Source organism: Geotrypetes seraphini, chromosome 3 (genome assembly GCF_902459505.1).
Source record: "Geotrypetes seraphini chromosome 3, aGeoSer1.1, whole genome shotgun sequence".
Taxonomy (NCBI): domain Eukaryota; kingdom Metazoa; phylum Chordata; class Amphibia; order Gymnophiona; family Dermophiidae; genus Geotrypetes; species Geotrypetes seraphini.
In genome coordinates this window covers 172270394-172287570 of record NC_047086.1, presented here as the reverse complement: position 1 = coordinate 172287570, position 17177 = coordinate 172270394, and the positions used below count along the sequence as shown (strand labels likewise).

General features: G+C 43.2%; 2 protein-coding genes across 4 annotated transcripts in view; both read left to right on the top strand.

Moving 5' to 3' along the window:
• The window catches only part of HBS1L (HBS1 like translational GTPase), a 284783-nt gene extending 281337 nt beyond the window's left edge, over positions 1-3446 (top strand). For both annotated transcript variants that reach the window (XM_033935882.1, XM_033935881.1), the window contains one exon: positions 2683-3446. In XM_033935882.1, coding sequence (XP_033791773.1) covers positions 2683-2694 — 12 coding nt within the window. In that variant the 3' untranslated portion in view covers positions 2695-3446. The remainder of the gene's footprint in view (positions 1-2682) is intronic.
• A 4515-nt stretch (positions 3447-7961) lies between these two features.
• The window catches only part of ALDH8A1 (aldehyde dehydrogenase 8 family member A1), a 53121-nt gene continuing 43905 nt past the window's right edge, over positions 7962-17177 (top strand). Inside the window, exon 1 of one of the 2 annotated variants that reach the window (XM_033935702.1) lies at positions 7962-8500. In XM_033935702.1, the coding sequence (XP_033791593.1) occupies positions 8363-8500 (138 nt within the window). In that variant the 5' untranslated portion in view covers positions 7962-8362. Of the gene's footprint in view, positions 8501-8846; positions 9700-17177 lie in introns of those variants that run through there. The other variant, XM_033935704.1, reaches the window with a different exon arrangement.

The following is a 17177-nucleotide window of genomic DNA, read 5'->3' as shown; positions in this document are numbered from 1 at the left end:
AAAGAGCTTGCAGGAATGGGGCAGGGATAGAAAAAGAACTCACCAAGACGGGAAAATTAGTTCCCGCATAGAGAATGACACGGTGGCGGTTTACCCGCGGCCACCGCATTTCGCCGCGGGTAACCTGCCGAAATGCGGAACGAAAAATAGCAGTCGCTGCAGCGACGGGGACAAGGCCATTCACCGCCCCGTGGGGTGGTGAATGGTCTTGTCCCCGCAGTGAGGCATAAAGGATCGCGCGGTCCCCGCAGCCCACACCCGCCTGCCCAATCGATCCTAGTGTTTAGCCAGCTCTCTCCCTTCTCCTCACCTTAGTTTGTAGGTTTTCTTTTTCGGCGACCCACACGCTATCAGAGAGTCGCGCACCCGCTGCTGCTCAGTTTCGATCTTCTGCTCTGACGCAACTGGAAACAGGAAGTTGCAGCAGAGCAGAAGATTGAACACTGAGCAGCCGCGCGTGCGCGGCTCTTTGGGAAACGTGCAGGTCGCCAAAAAAGAAAGCCTGCAAACTAAGGTAAGGAGAAGGGAGAGAGCTGGCTAAACACTAGGATCGATTGGGCAGGCGGGTGTGGGCTGCGGGGACCGCTCGTGTTCCCGGCTCAAACTGGAAGGAGGAAGTGAAAGGGAAAAGGATTATGGGCCAAGGGGATGAAGACGGAAGAAAAATCCACAGCAGGAAAGAAAGGGAAGGACAGGCAGGTGAGCCAGATGCTAGAAGCAGGGGGGGGGAAGAAAGAGGGAAAAAAGCTAGATGGGGTTGAAAAGAAGAGACACATTGGTATGGAAGAGGAAGATAGGGGAAATCTGGACACAGGAAGGTAACAGAAAGAGGGGAAATTATGTGCATGGGGCATAGGGACAGAGACATAAAGGGGACATGCCATGGGGATGGTATATGGACACGGGGGGGGGGGGGGGGCAATGGCAGATACATAGGGGAGATATTAGAAATGGGGAAAATAGGAGCACAGAAGCGAGATGGTTTGTGGGGATGGGACAGGGACCGAGCTCGCAGGCTCCAGTGGCTTGCACAAATTACATTGTAACGTGCCATGAAAATAAGAGGGAGGAAGATAGATAGGCCACGCGAGAGGAGCTGAAGGGTAGTAGTAAAGGAGGGAGGGAAGGGTGGTGGTGGAAAGGAATAGGACAGACATTGAAGGAGGGTGGAGAGGAACAGACCCCGAAGGGAAATGTGGAAGACAGAGTGGGAAGAAGACAGATGCCAGACTATGGGGGAGCGGAGGGAAGAAGATGGGTGCTAGACCAATTGGGGGGGGGTGAAGGGAGAGGCACAGTAACAGCAAATGGAAGACGCAGAGAGAAGACACACAGTGGATGGAAGGAATTGAATGAGAAGATGTGGAAAGCAGAAACCAGACAACAAAGGTAGAAAAAAAAATTATATTTATTTATTTATTTTTTGCGTTAGGATAAAGTAGTATATTAGTTGTGTTGATAAAAATTTATAAACAAAGCCCTGCCAGCTGAACATCTTTCTCTAGTTCAGCAGTAGGAACTTTGATTTATAAGAAAGGAATAAGCTAAATATTACAGTACTAAGGCTTATATGGATGCAGCGGGGGCGGTGAATGGGATGGCAGTGGCGGTGACGGGGTGGTGAAAGGGATGGCGGTGACGGTGACGGGGCGGTGAAGGGAACGGCGGTGACGGGGCGGTGCAGAGGATGGTGGGCCAGGGACGGGGCGGTGACGGGGACAGATTTTTTTCCTTGTGTCATTCTCTATTCCCGCAGGGACGGGGAATACTTTTTCCCCATGTCATTCTCTAATCTGATATAGTCATGGAGAACTGACTTAAGTATACCTTGGTGCTTCACATATTAATTTGAAGTTGCTGTCAAAGAGTCAGCCTCAATGATTCTTAAAGGTCACAGCTAACATGGTGTACATGATCTGATGGGTCCAAAACTAATGTATGATTACTTGTGATGTAACTGTTCAGAGGAAGTAGTCATATTCTATGTGTGATCCTGTATATAATGGATTTGGTGTGCAATGATTCTAACTGGTACAGGCAAGCTGCAAAAATGAGACTCAACTGTACTTTAAGCTGTATAGTGGGCACCAGTTCTGACCAGATAGAGCAACTTAGCCCATATTTTATGATAATGTGCATCCTCCTCAATATGAGTCGGTGCTAATATCATCTATTCCAGGTCAGAAGAGAGTTGTTTCATAATTCTATAACATATTAAGACAGTCATGTACACAGGGTACAATTAAGGCATAGGTAAAATTGGTACATGCCTAGGGCCCTTCTCAAGGACACCAATTCAATGGCTCTGTGCAGAGTTTTGCCTTGGTGAGTTCCTGGCAGAAGGGAGTTGGGTGAGGACAAAAGCCATCACTGCCCACCGTGCATTGGCTTCCAGTAGTTGTGAGCAATTGGTGAGCAGCATTTCTTATCTACTGCTTCCTTCTTTACTAGATTTCTCCTATAGTCAGAACCATGGGAGTGTGGGAATTTAAAATGCATTTGTCATGATGGGGGTGAGGGCCAACCAAAAAGTTAATCTTGCACTGCCTGTACAATGTTAGTAGGTACACTTGTTAAATCTTCTTCTTCTTCTTCTTTTTTTTTGGCTTCTTTTGTTTTCTTACATGTTCCCTGCATCCACCTGGATTTTCTTTGAACTGCTGTTACCAAAATAAACAACAGATTAAAGATTGACACTGGCAACAACAGACCAGGACTGCACAGTTTTAAGGCCGTTTAGAAGAACCTAAAAAGGTCTCTGAAGGAAAAAAAAAAAAAAAGTGCAATTAGAAATGCAAATGAACAAAGAGAAAACCACAGTAGACTTCCACTAAAGGAAGCTGTGTGAGACTTGTTTCACAGGGCCCTGTTGCCCTCCTGCAAAACTGAATGCTAACTGACAAGAGAAAGAGGCGTCATCTGTTACCCAGAGGCTGAACATTGTCATTTCGGTAGTTCTTCTTGTTTCCACCTGGCTCAGATGCAGCCATTTCCCTCCTCGCTTCTCCACTGAGCAGACTTTCAGTGAAACTTGAAGGTAGCAAACAAAATAAAGGACTGAATCATCATGAAACGATCTCACTTCTTCCCAGCACAGCACAGGACTTGTTTACAGATTTTTTTTTAATTTCCAGGATTTGCTTTCCTGCTGCAATTTGTTGCTGTAAAGTAACTTAATATGTATTAATATATTTAATGGTTGACCTGAAAGTGTTAGTGGGTAATCTTGGGAAACACCATGATATGCAATTTTCAGATTCACTTCCGTTCAAAGCATGGCATACGATGTATCTTATTTACATTAAAGCTCAGAAATTTAATTGAGAAACAAATCAAAGCCCTGTTTTGAAATACGGTGGAAGCTCTACCAACAACTGCTTATTTTATTAGAAATAAAGCTGTATCAATTAAGAATGTGGTAATTAAAAGGCCTGATCTAAGCAGAACTTAAAATGTTTTCTTTATCTTATATATATATATATGTATCCTAGATTCATTTAATTTTTCCATTTAATTTTGAATATGTACTTGATATGCAAGATGTATTATCATGTGTTTTTTTTCTTAATCACTCTACTGATGGTTACTGGTAAATGATGGATTTTATTCTTACTACAGTATTAAGGAAGAAAAAGGACCATGAGCTTAGGAGGTATGAAGCTAGGGTGCTTTCCATTTACATGCATAAAACAGTATAGCAGTTTGAAATATACCAATGCCCTCCAATTTTAGAATCTACTCCAGCATGTAAACAAGTATTTCACATGCCCATGTGGGTGTTTATTAAGTTACCCTGGCATATTCAAACAGAAAAGTAGGTGTTAGGTAAGCATAGTACCCACTTTTATGTTGTATATGCCATGTAGACCTTCCTAGGACCATAAAATATATGGTGCAGGGAATAGAATTGGTACTTAGTTGTGTATCTTATAAAATGCATGCACAAGTGCCAAGTTTTACATGCAAACATACATGCCTGGTAGACAAGCACCCATATTGCCTTTATAAAATAGGCACCTTACCTATCTCAATAACCTGTTATAAAACTGTCATTCATGTACCATGAGCAGAAATTCTGTGCCCTCTTGAATTCAGACACAGTCTCTGTCTCCAGCACCTCTTCCAGGAAGACTGTTCCAAGCATCTACCACCCTTTCTGTAAAAAAGTATTTCCTTAGATTACTCCGGAGCCTATCACCTCTTAACTTCATCCTATGCCCTCTCATTGCAGAGTTTCCTTACAAATAAAAGAGACTCGACTCATGCGCATTTACATTATGTAGGTATTTAAACGTCTCTATCATATCTCCCCTCTCCCATCTTTCCTCCAAAGTATACAGATTGAGATCTTTAAGTCTGTCCCCATACGCCTTATGATGAAGACCACACCATTTTAGTAGCCTTCCTCTGGACCGACTCCATCCTTTTTATATCTTTTTGAAGGTGCAGCCTCCAGAATTGTACACAATATTCTAAATGAGGTCTCGCCAAAGTCTTATACAGGGGCATCAATACCTCCTTTTTCCTACTGGCCATACCTCTCCCTATGCATCCTAGCATCCTTCTAGCTTTTGCCATCACCTTTTCAACCTGTTTGGCCACCTTAAGATCATCACATACAATCACACCCAAGTCCCGTTCTATCGTGCACATAAATTCTTTACCCCCTAAAATGTACCATTCCCTCAGGTTTTTGCAGACCATATGCATGACCTTGCATTTCTTAGCATTAAATTTTAGCTGCCAAATTTCAGACCTTTCTTTATGTTGTTCACACCATTCAGCTGTTTCTACCCTATTGCAGATTTTGGTAACATCCGCAAAGAAGCAAATCTTATCCAACAACCCTTCAGCAATATCGTTTATAAAAATGTTAAAAAGAACAGGCCCAAGAACAGAACCTCTTTTGTTTGTTTGGACCAACTTGGTCCTGCGGCAGGATTACCATATGGCTCCAGAAAAAGGACGGATTTAGACTTAGAAACAAAGAAACATGATGGCAAATAAAGACCGAATGGCCTGTCTAGTCTGCCCATCTGCAATAACCATTATCTCTTTCTCTCTACGAGAGATCCCACATGTCTATCCCAGGCCCTCTTGAATTCAATAGAAACATAAAAACATGACGGACGATGAAGGCCAAATGGCCTATCTAGCCTGCCAAAACGCAGTAACCATTATCTCTTTCTCTCTCCGAGAGATCCCTCATGCCTATCCCAGGCCCTTTTGAATTCAGACAAAGTCTCTGTTTCTACCACCTCTTCTGGGAGACTGTTCCATGCATCTATCACCCTTTGTGTAAAAAAGTATTTCCTTAGATTACTCCGGAGCCTATCACCTCTTAACTTCATCCTATGCCCTCTCATTGTAGAGTTTCCTTTCAAATGAAAGACTTGACTCATGCGCATTTATGTAGGTATTTAAATATCTCTATCATATCTCCCCTTTCCCGTCTTTCCTCCAAAGTATACAGATTGAGATCTTTAAGTCTGTCCCCATATGCCTTATGATGAAGGCCACATTCCATTTTAATAGCCTTCCTCTGGACCGACTCCATCCTTTTTATATCTTTTTGAAGGTGCAGCCTCCAGAATTGTACACAATATTCTAAATGAGGTCTCACCAAAGTCTTATACAGGGGCATCAATACCTCCTTTTTCCTACTGGCCATACATCTCCCTATGCATCCTAGCATCCTTCTAGCTTTTGCCATCACCTTTTCAACCTGTTTGGCCACCTTAAGATCATCACATACAATCACACCTAAGTCCCACTCTTCTGTTGTGCACATAAGTTCTTCACCCCCTAAACTGTACCATTCCCTCGGGTTTTTGCAGCCCAAATGCATGACCTTGCATTTCTTAGCATTAAATTTTAGCTGCCAAATTTCAGACCTTTCTTTATGTTATTCACACCATCTGGCATGTCTACTCTATTGCAGATTTTCATATCATTCGCAAAGAGGCAAATCTTGCCCGACAACCCTTCAGAAATATTATTTATAAAAATGTTAAAAAGAACAGGCCCAAGAACAGAACCTTGAAGCACACCACTGGTAACATCCCTTTCCTCAGAGCGATCTCTATTGATCACTACCCTCTGTCACCTTCCACTCAACCAGTTCTTGATCCAGCCTGTCACTTTGGGACCCATCCCAAGGGCACTCAGTTTATTTATTAGTCTGTGTGGAACACTGTCAAAGGCTTTGATGAAATCTAAATACACCACATCTAGCATCCTCTATCCAGTTCTCTGGTCACCCAGTCAAAGAAATTGATCAGATTTTTCTGACAAGACCTACTTCTAATGAATCCCATGTTGCCTCCGGTCCAGTAATCCACAGGATTCCAGAAACTTGACCATTCTCTGTTTTAAAAGTGTTTCCATTAATTTGCTTACCACAGAAGTCAGCCATACCGGCCTGTAATTCCCTGCTTCTTCCCTACTTCCACTTTTGTGGAGAAGGACCACATCCGCCCTTCGCCAGTCCTCTGGTACCACTCCTGACTCTAGAGACTTGTTGAAAAGGTCAGTCAGCGGAGCTACCAGAACTTCCTTCAGCACCCTAGGATGTACACCATCCGGCCCCATTGCTTTATGCACCTTTATTTTAACTAGCTCTTCACGAACACAACCCTCTGAAAATCGATCAGAGTCTATTACTCCTCCATCCCTATTCACGTTTGTCTGTTGTCCCGCTTCAGCCGTGAACACAGAACAGAAATATCTGTTAAGCAATTTGACCTTTTCTTTATCAGCTTCTACATATTCCTCCCTTTCACCTTTGAGTTTCACAATGCCACTTTTGCACTTCTTCCGATCACTAATATATCTAAAAAATGTCTTGTCTCCCTGTTTTACTGTCAGCTATTTTTCTTCCATTTGCATCTTTGCTTTCCTGACTACAAGACCAGCCTCTCTTAACTTTTCCAGATATTTTTGCCTGTCTTCCTCTTTCTGTGATCTTTTGTAGTTTATGAAAGCTAACCTCTTATTCTTTACCTTCTCAGCTACTACTTTTTAGAACCAAAGTGGCATTCTTTTCCTCTTACTTTTACTTACTTGCCTCACAAAAAGGTTTGTCACCCATACAATCTGCTCCTTCCAGACGTTCCCATCCAGACAATAATTCCTTGACATAAACCCCCATCCAAACAAAGTTAGTTTTTTAAAAGTCTAGAACCTTTGCTTTTGAATGAGCCCTCTCTAAACCCATCTTAATATTAAAATGTACCATGCAGTGATCACTGGATACCAGATGATCACTCACTATAACATCAGAAACACTTTCCCTGTTTGTAAGCACTAAATCCAGTATGACCCCATCCCGTGTGGGCTTCATTACCAACTGCTGGAACAGTTCTCCTTATTGAGAATCCAGGATCTCCCTACTTCCAGAAGACCCAGTAATAGGGATACCCTGGCATGTTAAAATCACCTGTTAACAAGACTTCCCCTTTTTTAGATATATTCTGAATGTCTACTATTAAATCTCTATCTACTTCTTCCATCTGTGAAGGAGGCCTATATATCACACCAGTGTAAATAAATTCACCATTCCCTCTTTCCAAATTGATCCACAGTGCCTCTTCCTTGCCCTGCAGATCCTGCAATTGTGTGGCTTTAATATGTTCTTTAAGATATAGTGCTACTCCTCCTTTTCTTCCTACCCTGTCTTTCCTGAACAGATTATAGCCCCATCCCAGTCATGGTTCCCTGTGAACCATGTCTCTGTGATCGCCACTATATCCAACTCCTCATCTTCATCTCATCTTCTAGATCCAGAATCTTGTTTCCCATAGAAAACAGTGGAAGTAAATAGGACAGATACAGACATCTGGATTTTACTTCCTTTGAAAGCAATAGAAGTAAACCCTGGCAGTCTCAATCCGTCCTCTTTTTTTTCTGGAGCCATAAGGTAATCCTAGTCCTGCCGGACAGGGAACCTTATACAGGGCCTGTTGTATTCTTTCTTTTTTAAATTAATACAATGTAATACCCTCGGAATGAGCTGGTTGATTTATAGCCATCGAGTGTAAGGAATGGCTACTTTTTTTTCAGGTTTATTGCTGATGGTCCATAGATTGTGAATACTCACAATTAATTTTCTATTTCTCCTGGAAGAATGAGTTTACAGTAGTTTTCTAGTGTATATTGTATTGCATTGCAACACTCCACCACCTCTTTTTCATGTGCCCCTGACTGCACACTAGATTGTCTCTTGGTGTTTTGATAAGAGGATAGAGGAGGAGTTAAAACCGAGAGAAAGCAGACCTTTCTTCCCTTCCGTGGACACAAGAGTCCAGAGTATAACCTGCACTGTTCCGAGGACAAGACAGACAGAATTATCCCCTGCTTGATAATGTCTGACCAAAAGACTCTCCTAGTACTGGAGAACTTCATAGCTGGCAAATTTGTTCCTTGTGCTAACTACTTAGACTCCTATGATCCATCTACAGGAGAAATATACTGCAGAGTGCCAGACAGCAGCAGTGAAGAGGTAACACATGCCCGCCTACTGCTTTATGTACTTATTTACTGATAAATGCTAAGTGAGAAAGTGCTTCAAGAATTTGCAAGAGCAGGAAGAATAGGCAAAGAAACTGTTGAAAATTGAGATAGATAATTTCTTAGGGGGCCCTTTAACTAAACTGCGTTGTGTGCTAATATTTATTTATTTTCTATACCATTTTCTCAGGAGAGCTCAGAGCGGTTTACATAAATTTATTCAGGTACTCAATCATTTTTCCCTGTCCGGGTGGGCTCACAATCTAATGTACCTGGGCCAATAGGGGATCTGGTGACCTGCCCAGGGCCACAAGGAGCAGTGTGGGTTGAAATCTAACCACTGCACCACATTTTCAGACATAGTATGGCAAATATTCAGAGATAGTATGGCAAATATTGTATGACAAAGATGGCAAACCAAAATTAACAAAGCATGGTAAAAATATAATATGACAAAACATGGTATGGTGAAACATAGCATGGTGAACATAGTCCAGCAAAACATAGCACGGTAAACATAGTATTACTGGCATGGCTAAAATAATATGACACGACTAGAAAAATGGTTCGGCAGGCATGACAAAGCATGGCATGGAACACATGGAGCGACAGACATTGTGTGGCAGCCAAGGCATGAGAGATCGAAGCATAGCTGACAAAGTATAGCAAACGTGGCGTATCGTAGGACAAGGATGGCGAACAGTGTGACATAGTGTGGTAGGACAGCAACTTAAAATGGCATACTGCAGGATACACTCGAGCATCTTGCAGTAACTGCCAACTTTGCACATGCTAACCATATGCTAAACAATATTTTTAATTTTTTGAGAGGGGGGTCTCCGTCCCCACCTCATTTTTGCTGACTCTGTCCTCGAAGCTTCAAACACCTATGATTTTACATTTAAATGTTTTTGTTGAAGTATATAGAGAGACAATGTTCTGTACAACTAGCCTTCCATTTCAATCTGGTTATGGTACAGCCTTCCTGAAGATTCGGTTTCCTGTGCTTTTACATCATCTGGGAAGATAATTGGATTGTCTTTCAGATATGAGTGTAGAGGAAAACCAACGCTGTGTAGTGGATGAACAGGATGCATGAATCTGTTGCAGTAACAGTAAAATGCTTGAGCAACTGGAAAGACCGTTGAAGGAGGCTGATCAGCAGACAAGACTCTTGTTGCCACATCAAAGGTAGACAAGACACAAATGATATAATTTAACAGTAGTTCATTTAAATTCAGAAGCAGTTTTTTGAGATTGAGACATATTCTCAATCATGGCTCCCCTTACCTGGAATGCCCTTCCTTTATACATTAGAGAAATCAAAGACCTGAACTTATTCAAATCTAACTTAAAAACTTTCCTTTTTAAAACTTCTTTTAATATTTAAAATCTTCTTACTTATTATTATTCTTAATTTTTAATCAGCAATTTTAAATAACTCCTTTTTCTTTTTATTCTTAACTTTTCTCAATATGACTTTCTATACCCCCAACCCTAATGTTTTTTCCCCTATCATATTTTCACTTTCTTCTCCTCCGAGAAACGCACTATGTAACTTCAACCTACTTTACCCCTTCCCATTGTTTCTCTGTTTTGTCTGTCCGAAGTTTTTATGTACCTCTTGTAAAGCTATGTACAGCATTTCTTTTTTAACTTGTTGCTCGCTTAGTACAAAATAGGCGATTTATCAAATTCAATAAAACTTGAAACTTTTTAAATCATTGAATTCAGTTTCCAGTTGTCTAAGAGGCCCTGGGCGCTGAGTTGGTGGGGCGCTGGCACTAGAGAATGACACTGGGGATAAATTTATCACTGTTCACGCCCCATCCCTGTGAGCTCATCCCTGTCCCCGCCCCTGCGAACTCAGTCCCCATCTCCGCCCTGCAGACTGTCAGATCCCACCTGTACAAGCCTCAAATAGTTATGATTTTATACTGAATTTATTTTATTAAAGTATACAAAGAGACTATTCTGTACAATTGTCATTTTATAAACACAAATGATATAGAGCAAGGATCAACAAAACCCCTGTTTCTCCTCCCTTTCACAAATATCCCCTCCACTTTTGTGAAAACTGAACAAACCAAATTACTACAAAATGCTACATAGAAAAATCAAACTAACAGAATACTTCAGTCACACATGGCAGGAATAGTATTAGGGGAGAGCAACTAGGGCAACTGCCCCCTGGTCAGAGAGAGAGCCCTAAGCCAGCTGGAAGCTAAAGAACAGCCTGGGCTTTGCAGACCCCCAGTTATGTCTAGTACCAGCTCTAGCAGGATACATATTTCAAATCTGAAATATTCTAATCACAAAATATTTAAAAAAAAAAATTTTCTACCTTTTTGTTGTCTGGTTATTTTATTCTTTAAATCACATTGGTCTCAGGCTTTGGTTTTGGGTTCTTCTGTCGTCATCGTGGCATGGCTGGCTCCTGAAGGTAAAATAGGCCCAAGAGGAGATGCCGAGTCTGACACGTGCACAATTTTTATACCGCAGGAGCAAGACTTTTCACCGCTTCCATGGGGTGGTGAAAGGTCTTGTCCCCATTCCTGTGGTAAACCAGTTGCAAAGGTCCTCATTACTGCGGATTTACTGCAGTTACCACAGTTTACTGAGTTAAACAGTCCCCGTGTCATTCTCTAGCTGGCACCTCTCTGCCCCACCACACCACACTCGCCATCCTTTTCTTCTCCCCGTACCTCTATTATCTTCGCTAGCGTGAGCAACTTCTGCCTGTTGCTCATGCCAGCCTGGTTCCCCTCTGAGTCACTTCCAGGTCACAGGGCCAGGATGTGATGTCAAAGGGAAATCCAATGCTGGTGCGAGGAGCAAGCTGCCGAAGTCACTCGAGCTGGCAAAGATTTGGAGGTACAGGGGGAGGGAGAGCACAAGTGTTGAATGGGAGGCAGGAAGAAGCATGGGGCGTGAAGGGGGGAGGGCTCCACTGCCCCAGGCGCCTCCTACCCATACTATGCCACTGCTAAGATGTGTTAAGATTTACATTTTTATATTTATACTTTATTTTAGTATTTATATACCACTTATAGCCTAAATGGTGTACATTCAGGTGCTCAAGCATTTTCTCTATCTGTCCTGGCGGGCTCACCATCTATCTAAAGTACCTGTCCTGGGGCATTTCATAGATGTTGTTCCATCTAGTTGGAACATCCTGTTTAAGGCTAGTCTGAAGCTTTTAGAGAATAATGAGGACAAAGTTTGTCCCTGCACCCACCAGTTCTATCCCCATTGCTGCCTCACGGTTATCTACAGATCCTTCTCCCTGTATCATTCTCTAGTGGCTTAAAATCATACTCCTGAAACTAGGTGCTTTGGCACTTCTGTGGTGTTATCTGCTGTGCTGACATATCTTTCGGAATGACAAAATGAATGTCCTTATTTTTATTTCTTGTTTGTTTAGACATTTACACCCCCCTCCTTTTATGAAGCCGCATTAGGCTTTTTTACCGCCACAGCTGGCAATAAAACCTAATGCGGTTTCATAAAAGAGGGGGGAGGGGTATTATTTTATCAGATTCAGTCACAGACAATATCTGTTAGGAACAGCCTATGCTGCCAAGTATGCCAGAAGATAAATTACCCCTTGAAATGCTGTTGTGTAGTTGAGTATATAGAAACATAGTCTAGCAAATCTGCTTTCTTTTGCAGTACCATCAGGGCAGGATTAATTTTTCATTGAGCACTGGGCCCTCTGAACCCACCCCTGCCCATGTCTCCATTTATTTATTTACCTGCTTGCTTGCTTATTTACTTCTATATTTCCATTTGATTGATTTATTTTCCCTCTTTATTTTAAAATATTGCAATTTTTTTTTTTCATGTAAAATTTGGATCTGAAGGTGTTCTGATCCTGTCTTGGCCTGCCTCTGAACAGTTCCAGGCAGATTGATTCTTAGCAAAGTTTGATCCAGAGAAGAACTCCAAATCCAACTTTACCTTGAAGAAAAAAGATCCCTACCTTCCAAGGCATGGCAGCAGAAGAGACGATCTGGCCAGGGCAGAGCAGAGCCTAATCAAGGGAGCAGAGGAGAGGATTCAAGAACATGTTTGACTAGTTAAAAGCCAGATCCTCTGGATTCATGGATTTTACTTCTTCCCCTCCCCTCCAGCTTAATACCCTCCCCTCCTCTCCTAAGGCTTAGTATCCCCCCTTCATATTATGTCTTCCCCATCCCAGGCTTAATACCCCCTCAGATCAATCTAGCTAGGGTTGCCAGATTTTCCAATTGGAAAATCCGGACCTCTAGCCCCCACCTCCAGACCTGCCTAGTTCTACCCATCCCCGCCCTGTAATGCCCTAATCCTGGCCCCTGTCCCACCTGAGCCTCTCCCCCTGCTGCCTGTTCTTGTCGGGCAGGGAGGAAATCAGGAAATCAACGCATGCACAGATGCCACGCGATGACTAAACATGCACGCATGTGGCATCCGCGCATGCCCGGATTTCCTCCCTGCCTGACGTGATTTGAGGAGGCTTTTCAAAATCCAGACAAAGTGCCAAGTTTTGAAAAACCATCCAGACCTCCAGACATGTCCTCAAAAGGAAGAAATCTGGACGTCTGGTAACCTTAACTCTAGCCAGCTCCCCCCCCCCCCCAGCTCAAATCCTTTCTCCTTCCAAGATTCAAGAGTGCACCCCCTCTACCCAGACTCAAACTACTCTCCAGCTCATTTTTATTTGCCTACCAGATGTCCTGATTTACCCGGACATGTCTTCTTTTTAGAGGACTGTTTGGATTTTGAAAAACTAGCAGTTTGACCGGGTTTTGGAAGGCTCTGGCTCTGCCAGAGCTTGGGGCCGCATCTGGAGGGCCTCCAATCATGCGTGGATTTGACACGATGTCATGTGTGACATCACACCACATCCGCACATGCTCAAAGGGCCTCCTGATGTGGCTCCAAGCTCAGGGAAGGAGAGAAGATGAAGTTTGTGTATGGGAGGGGCAGGGCTGGGAGTGGATCAACATGTTCTCTATTTTTACTTCCACAAATATGGTAACCCTGTGTTTCCCCAAGTTAGTCTCTTTGCCAATTTCCTACCTGCTACCTCTTGGCTCCTACAGCAAACAACTCTTTTCTGTTTGTGCCAGTGGTGTACCAAGTGGGGGTATTCAAGGGCAGTCCACCCTGGGTGCAGCTCTTAGGGGGTGCACCTAGTCTGATCCCTTCCCCATGCTGCAGCGCCAGCCTGCAGACTTCAGGTTACCAGCAGCCTCAGTCGAACATACTGCCTTTGGCGGCCAAGGAAGCTTTCCCTGTGCGGTGTTCTACCTCTGCGTGGACAGGAAGCTGAAGCAGAGGAAAAGCTTTCAGGGCATCTGAAGGCAGCGTGTTCAACTGACTGATGCTGCTGGTGGCCTGAAGACTGCAGGCAAGGATTCAGAGAGAAGAAAAAGGTACCAATCCTACGGGGGAGGGAGAGTGGAGAAATTTCACACACCGAATCAGAGAATCTTTCTCAGATAATTATATATCAACAGGTGGTGTGTGTTTGGGTGGGGGGAGGCTTTCTTGCCTTCATAGATAGCCTCTGTAGACTTCACTTCCCACACATACTCTGCCAGCTCCTGCTCCTTGTGATTCTGGGCAAGTCACAGTCTGGGAGACAGACTTTCATTTCAGTTTTAATGTATTAATTATTTTTTTTTGCCAGTCCCCTTGTCTTCAAGGTTAATGCAATGTTTTTTTGTGTGTGTGTGTGGGGGGGGGGGTTCTTTAAATTTATTACATCCAAAATTTTGAAATTATCACTAATTAGCTCAGATAAAAACATGAACTAAGACTCAAAAGAGATATCGGTATACTAAAAATATTTTTTTTTATATAGAGGGGGTGTTAAAAAATGTTTGGCCCCGGGTGTCATATATGCTAGGTACAATGAAAAAGTGGGGATTGAACTGTACACATCAACCAGAGATAATATACTAGAATTTATTAAAACAGATTTAAAAAACAGTCTGTACTTCATGTTGGATCAAAGTGTTGCAACCAATCTATGTTGCAGACCTGACACGGTCTGTGTTTTGGATCTAAAGCCTGCCTCAGATGTACAAAAGACATCCAGTAAATGGCAATCTTGTAACATTAGTGACAAATAATAATAGACATGTATATCACAGGAGAGCAGAAATAGCTTCTCTCCAGCAAAAGAACATGTGCAGCATTTCCATTTGAAAGTACCTAGCAGTACAACCTCTATGTACTTGTTCTTTTGCCAGAGAGACGCTATTTCTGTTCTCCTGTGATATACATGTCTATTTGTCACCAATGTTACAAGATTGCCATCTACTGGATGTGTATTGTACCCCCTGAGGCAGGCTTTTAGAGCTGAAACACGGACCGTGTCGGGTCTGCAACATACAGTCATGTGAAAAAATTAGGATACCCCATGAAATATTCAGTTCTTTCTTAAGAAATGTTCACATATCAATGTCAAATATTTTTTTCATTTATCTCTAGAAAAAAAAGTGATATAATTACAGGTAAACAACAACAAAGTTTCCTTGATTTACTCATGAAACAAAAGATATCCCCAGAAATGTGTATTCTAACTGAGGAATAGGAAAAAGGTGAGAAAAAGATTGTAAAATAGCACAGTGGATTGCGCAGGAGGTATTACTTTAGGACAACTCCTGTGGTAGCTGGAGAAAGTTATGCTTGGATTGGTGAGAAAGAGTAGCAGGGGCAGTATGTGGAAGATAGAGATTGGAGGGAACAGGTTGGGAAGAATGAGAGACTGGAAAGGGTGAGAAGGATGAAAGAGAGAGCAGGGTTGGATTATGAGAGAGACTGGTGGTACATGATGGGAAGATTGTGAGAGCCTGTTGAGTTAATCAAGATAGCAAAAAAACTCCTGGTGGGAACAAGAAGGGGATATCGAGAATGAGATTAGTGGAGACAGTAGAAAAATTGTGTTAGAGTTTGATAGGATCATGAAGGGAATGAGAGATGGATAAGATAGGATGGGAATATCTATCGAGACTGGAGGCAGCTAGATAAGAGGATTTAGAGAGACTGGTGGGGACAGGATTAAGGAATTGAGAGAAATAAAATGGGGAGGTGATGATGAGTGGAACCACACCCCTCAAGGGTGACATATGCCCCTCCCTATATCCATTTGTGGAAAAAATAAGGCTCTTCTATATTGTGCATTCTGGTTCTTTGTTTTTTTGGCATGTAAAAGTTTGGCCACCAATCCCATAGCAGAAGGGTTACCAGACGTGTCAACTTCTTAGAGGACTGTCTGGGTATCCGGATGGATTTTTTAAATGCAGCGGCGTGTCCAGTTTTTCAAATTCAGGGCCGTGTCTGAAGGTCCTCTGAGTGTGCGCGGGAGTGACACGATGATGACACACACATGCGTGTATGCGTGTGACAGCGCATCACACCCATGCATGCTTGGAGGCCCTCCAAATGTGACTCTGAGCTTAAGGAGTAAAGGTTTGTGGGCAATGCTGGGGTGGAACAGGACATGACATGGGTGGAATGGGGCGGGGCTAGGGTGGGGCCACATGTCTGGATTTTACTGTTATAAAATCTGGTAATCCTACATAGCAGAATTCTTCTGTTTATAAGAATGTTAAGTTTAACTGAATCCTTGTCTCAATCAATTCTGGTGAAGCATTTGTTAGAGAAATAAAATAGTGCTATAACAAATCTTCAGAGCAGGCAATCTTATAGGCCCATAGCCTAATAGTTCTGAAGTGAAACTTCCTATTAATTTTTGAAAATGAAGGGCACAAACAACATTAGGAGGGCCAAATTAATCAATAGGCCCAATAGACACATGCCTAGGGCCCGAAACTGTGAGGGGGGCCCGCTAAAGGAGGAGGACAACTCACTTTGCCATTTTTTTAAAACAGCAACGGCCCCCTCCCAGCAACAACGGCTGACTCTGTTACAGGAAGGTTCTGCAATGACTGTGTCTGCCGGTCCATCCCCCTCCGACGTTGCTTACTTGCTCCGGAAGAAGTGATGTCGGAGGGGATGGACCGGTAGACATAGTCATCGCGGGACCTTCCTGTAACAGGTCCAGCCGCATTGCCGTTGATGCAGGGAGAGACCCGTTGCCGTTGATGCGGGTGGGGCCCGTTGCCGTTGATGCGGGGGAGTAACCCATTGCAATCAGCTGTTCTAATTCTGCCTTTGGATTGCCTTTTGCAAAGGAGCTCAGAGGGCAGAGCCGGCAGCTGCAATGTTTGGAGGGGGAGAGAGAAAGGAGCATGGAAGAGTGGAGAAAGGGTTGTGAGAAGGATGATATGGAAGGGTGGTGGAGGAAGAGAAGGGGCAGGGTGGTATGGAAGGGTTGTGAGAAAGATGATATGGAAGGGTGGTGGAGGAAGAGAAAGGGGGCAGGGTGGTATGGAAGGGTTGTGAGAAAGATGATATGGAAGGGTGGTGGAGGAAGAGAAAGGGGGCAGGGTGGTATGGAAGGGTTGTGAGAAGGATGGTATGGAAGGGTGGTGGAGGGAGAGAAAGGGGGCTGATGGAATTGGTGTGCAAGGAAAGGGAAGAGAAACAAGGGGAAAGGATACTGGATGGAATTAGGTTGGAGGGAAAGGGGGCAGATGCTGATGAAATTAGTGTGTAGAGAAAGGGGAGAGAGGCATAAGGGGGTAGGATACTTGATGCAATTGGATTGGAGGGAA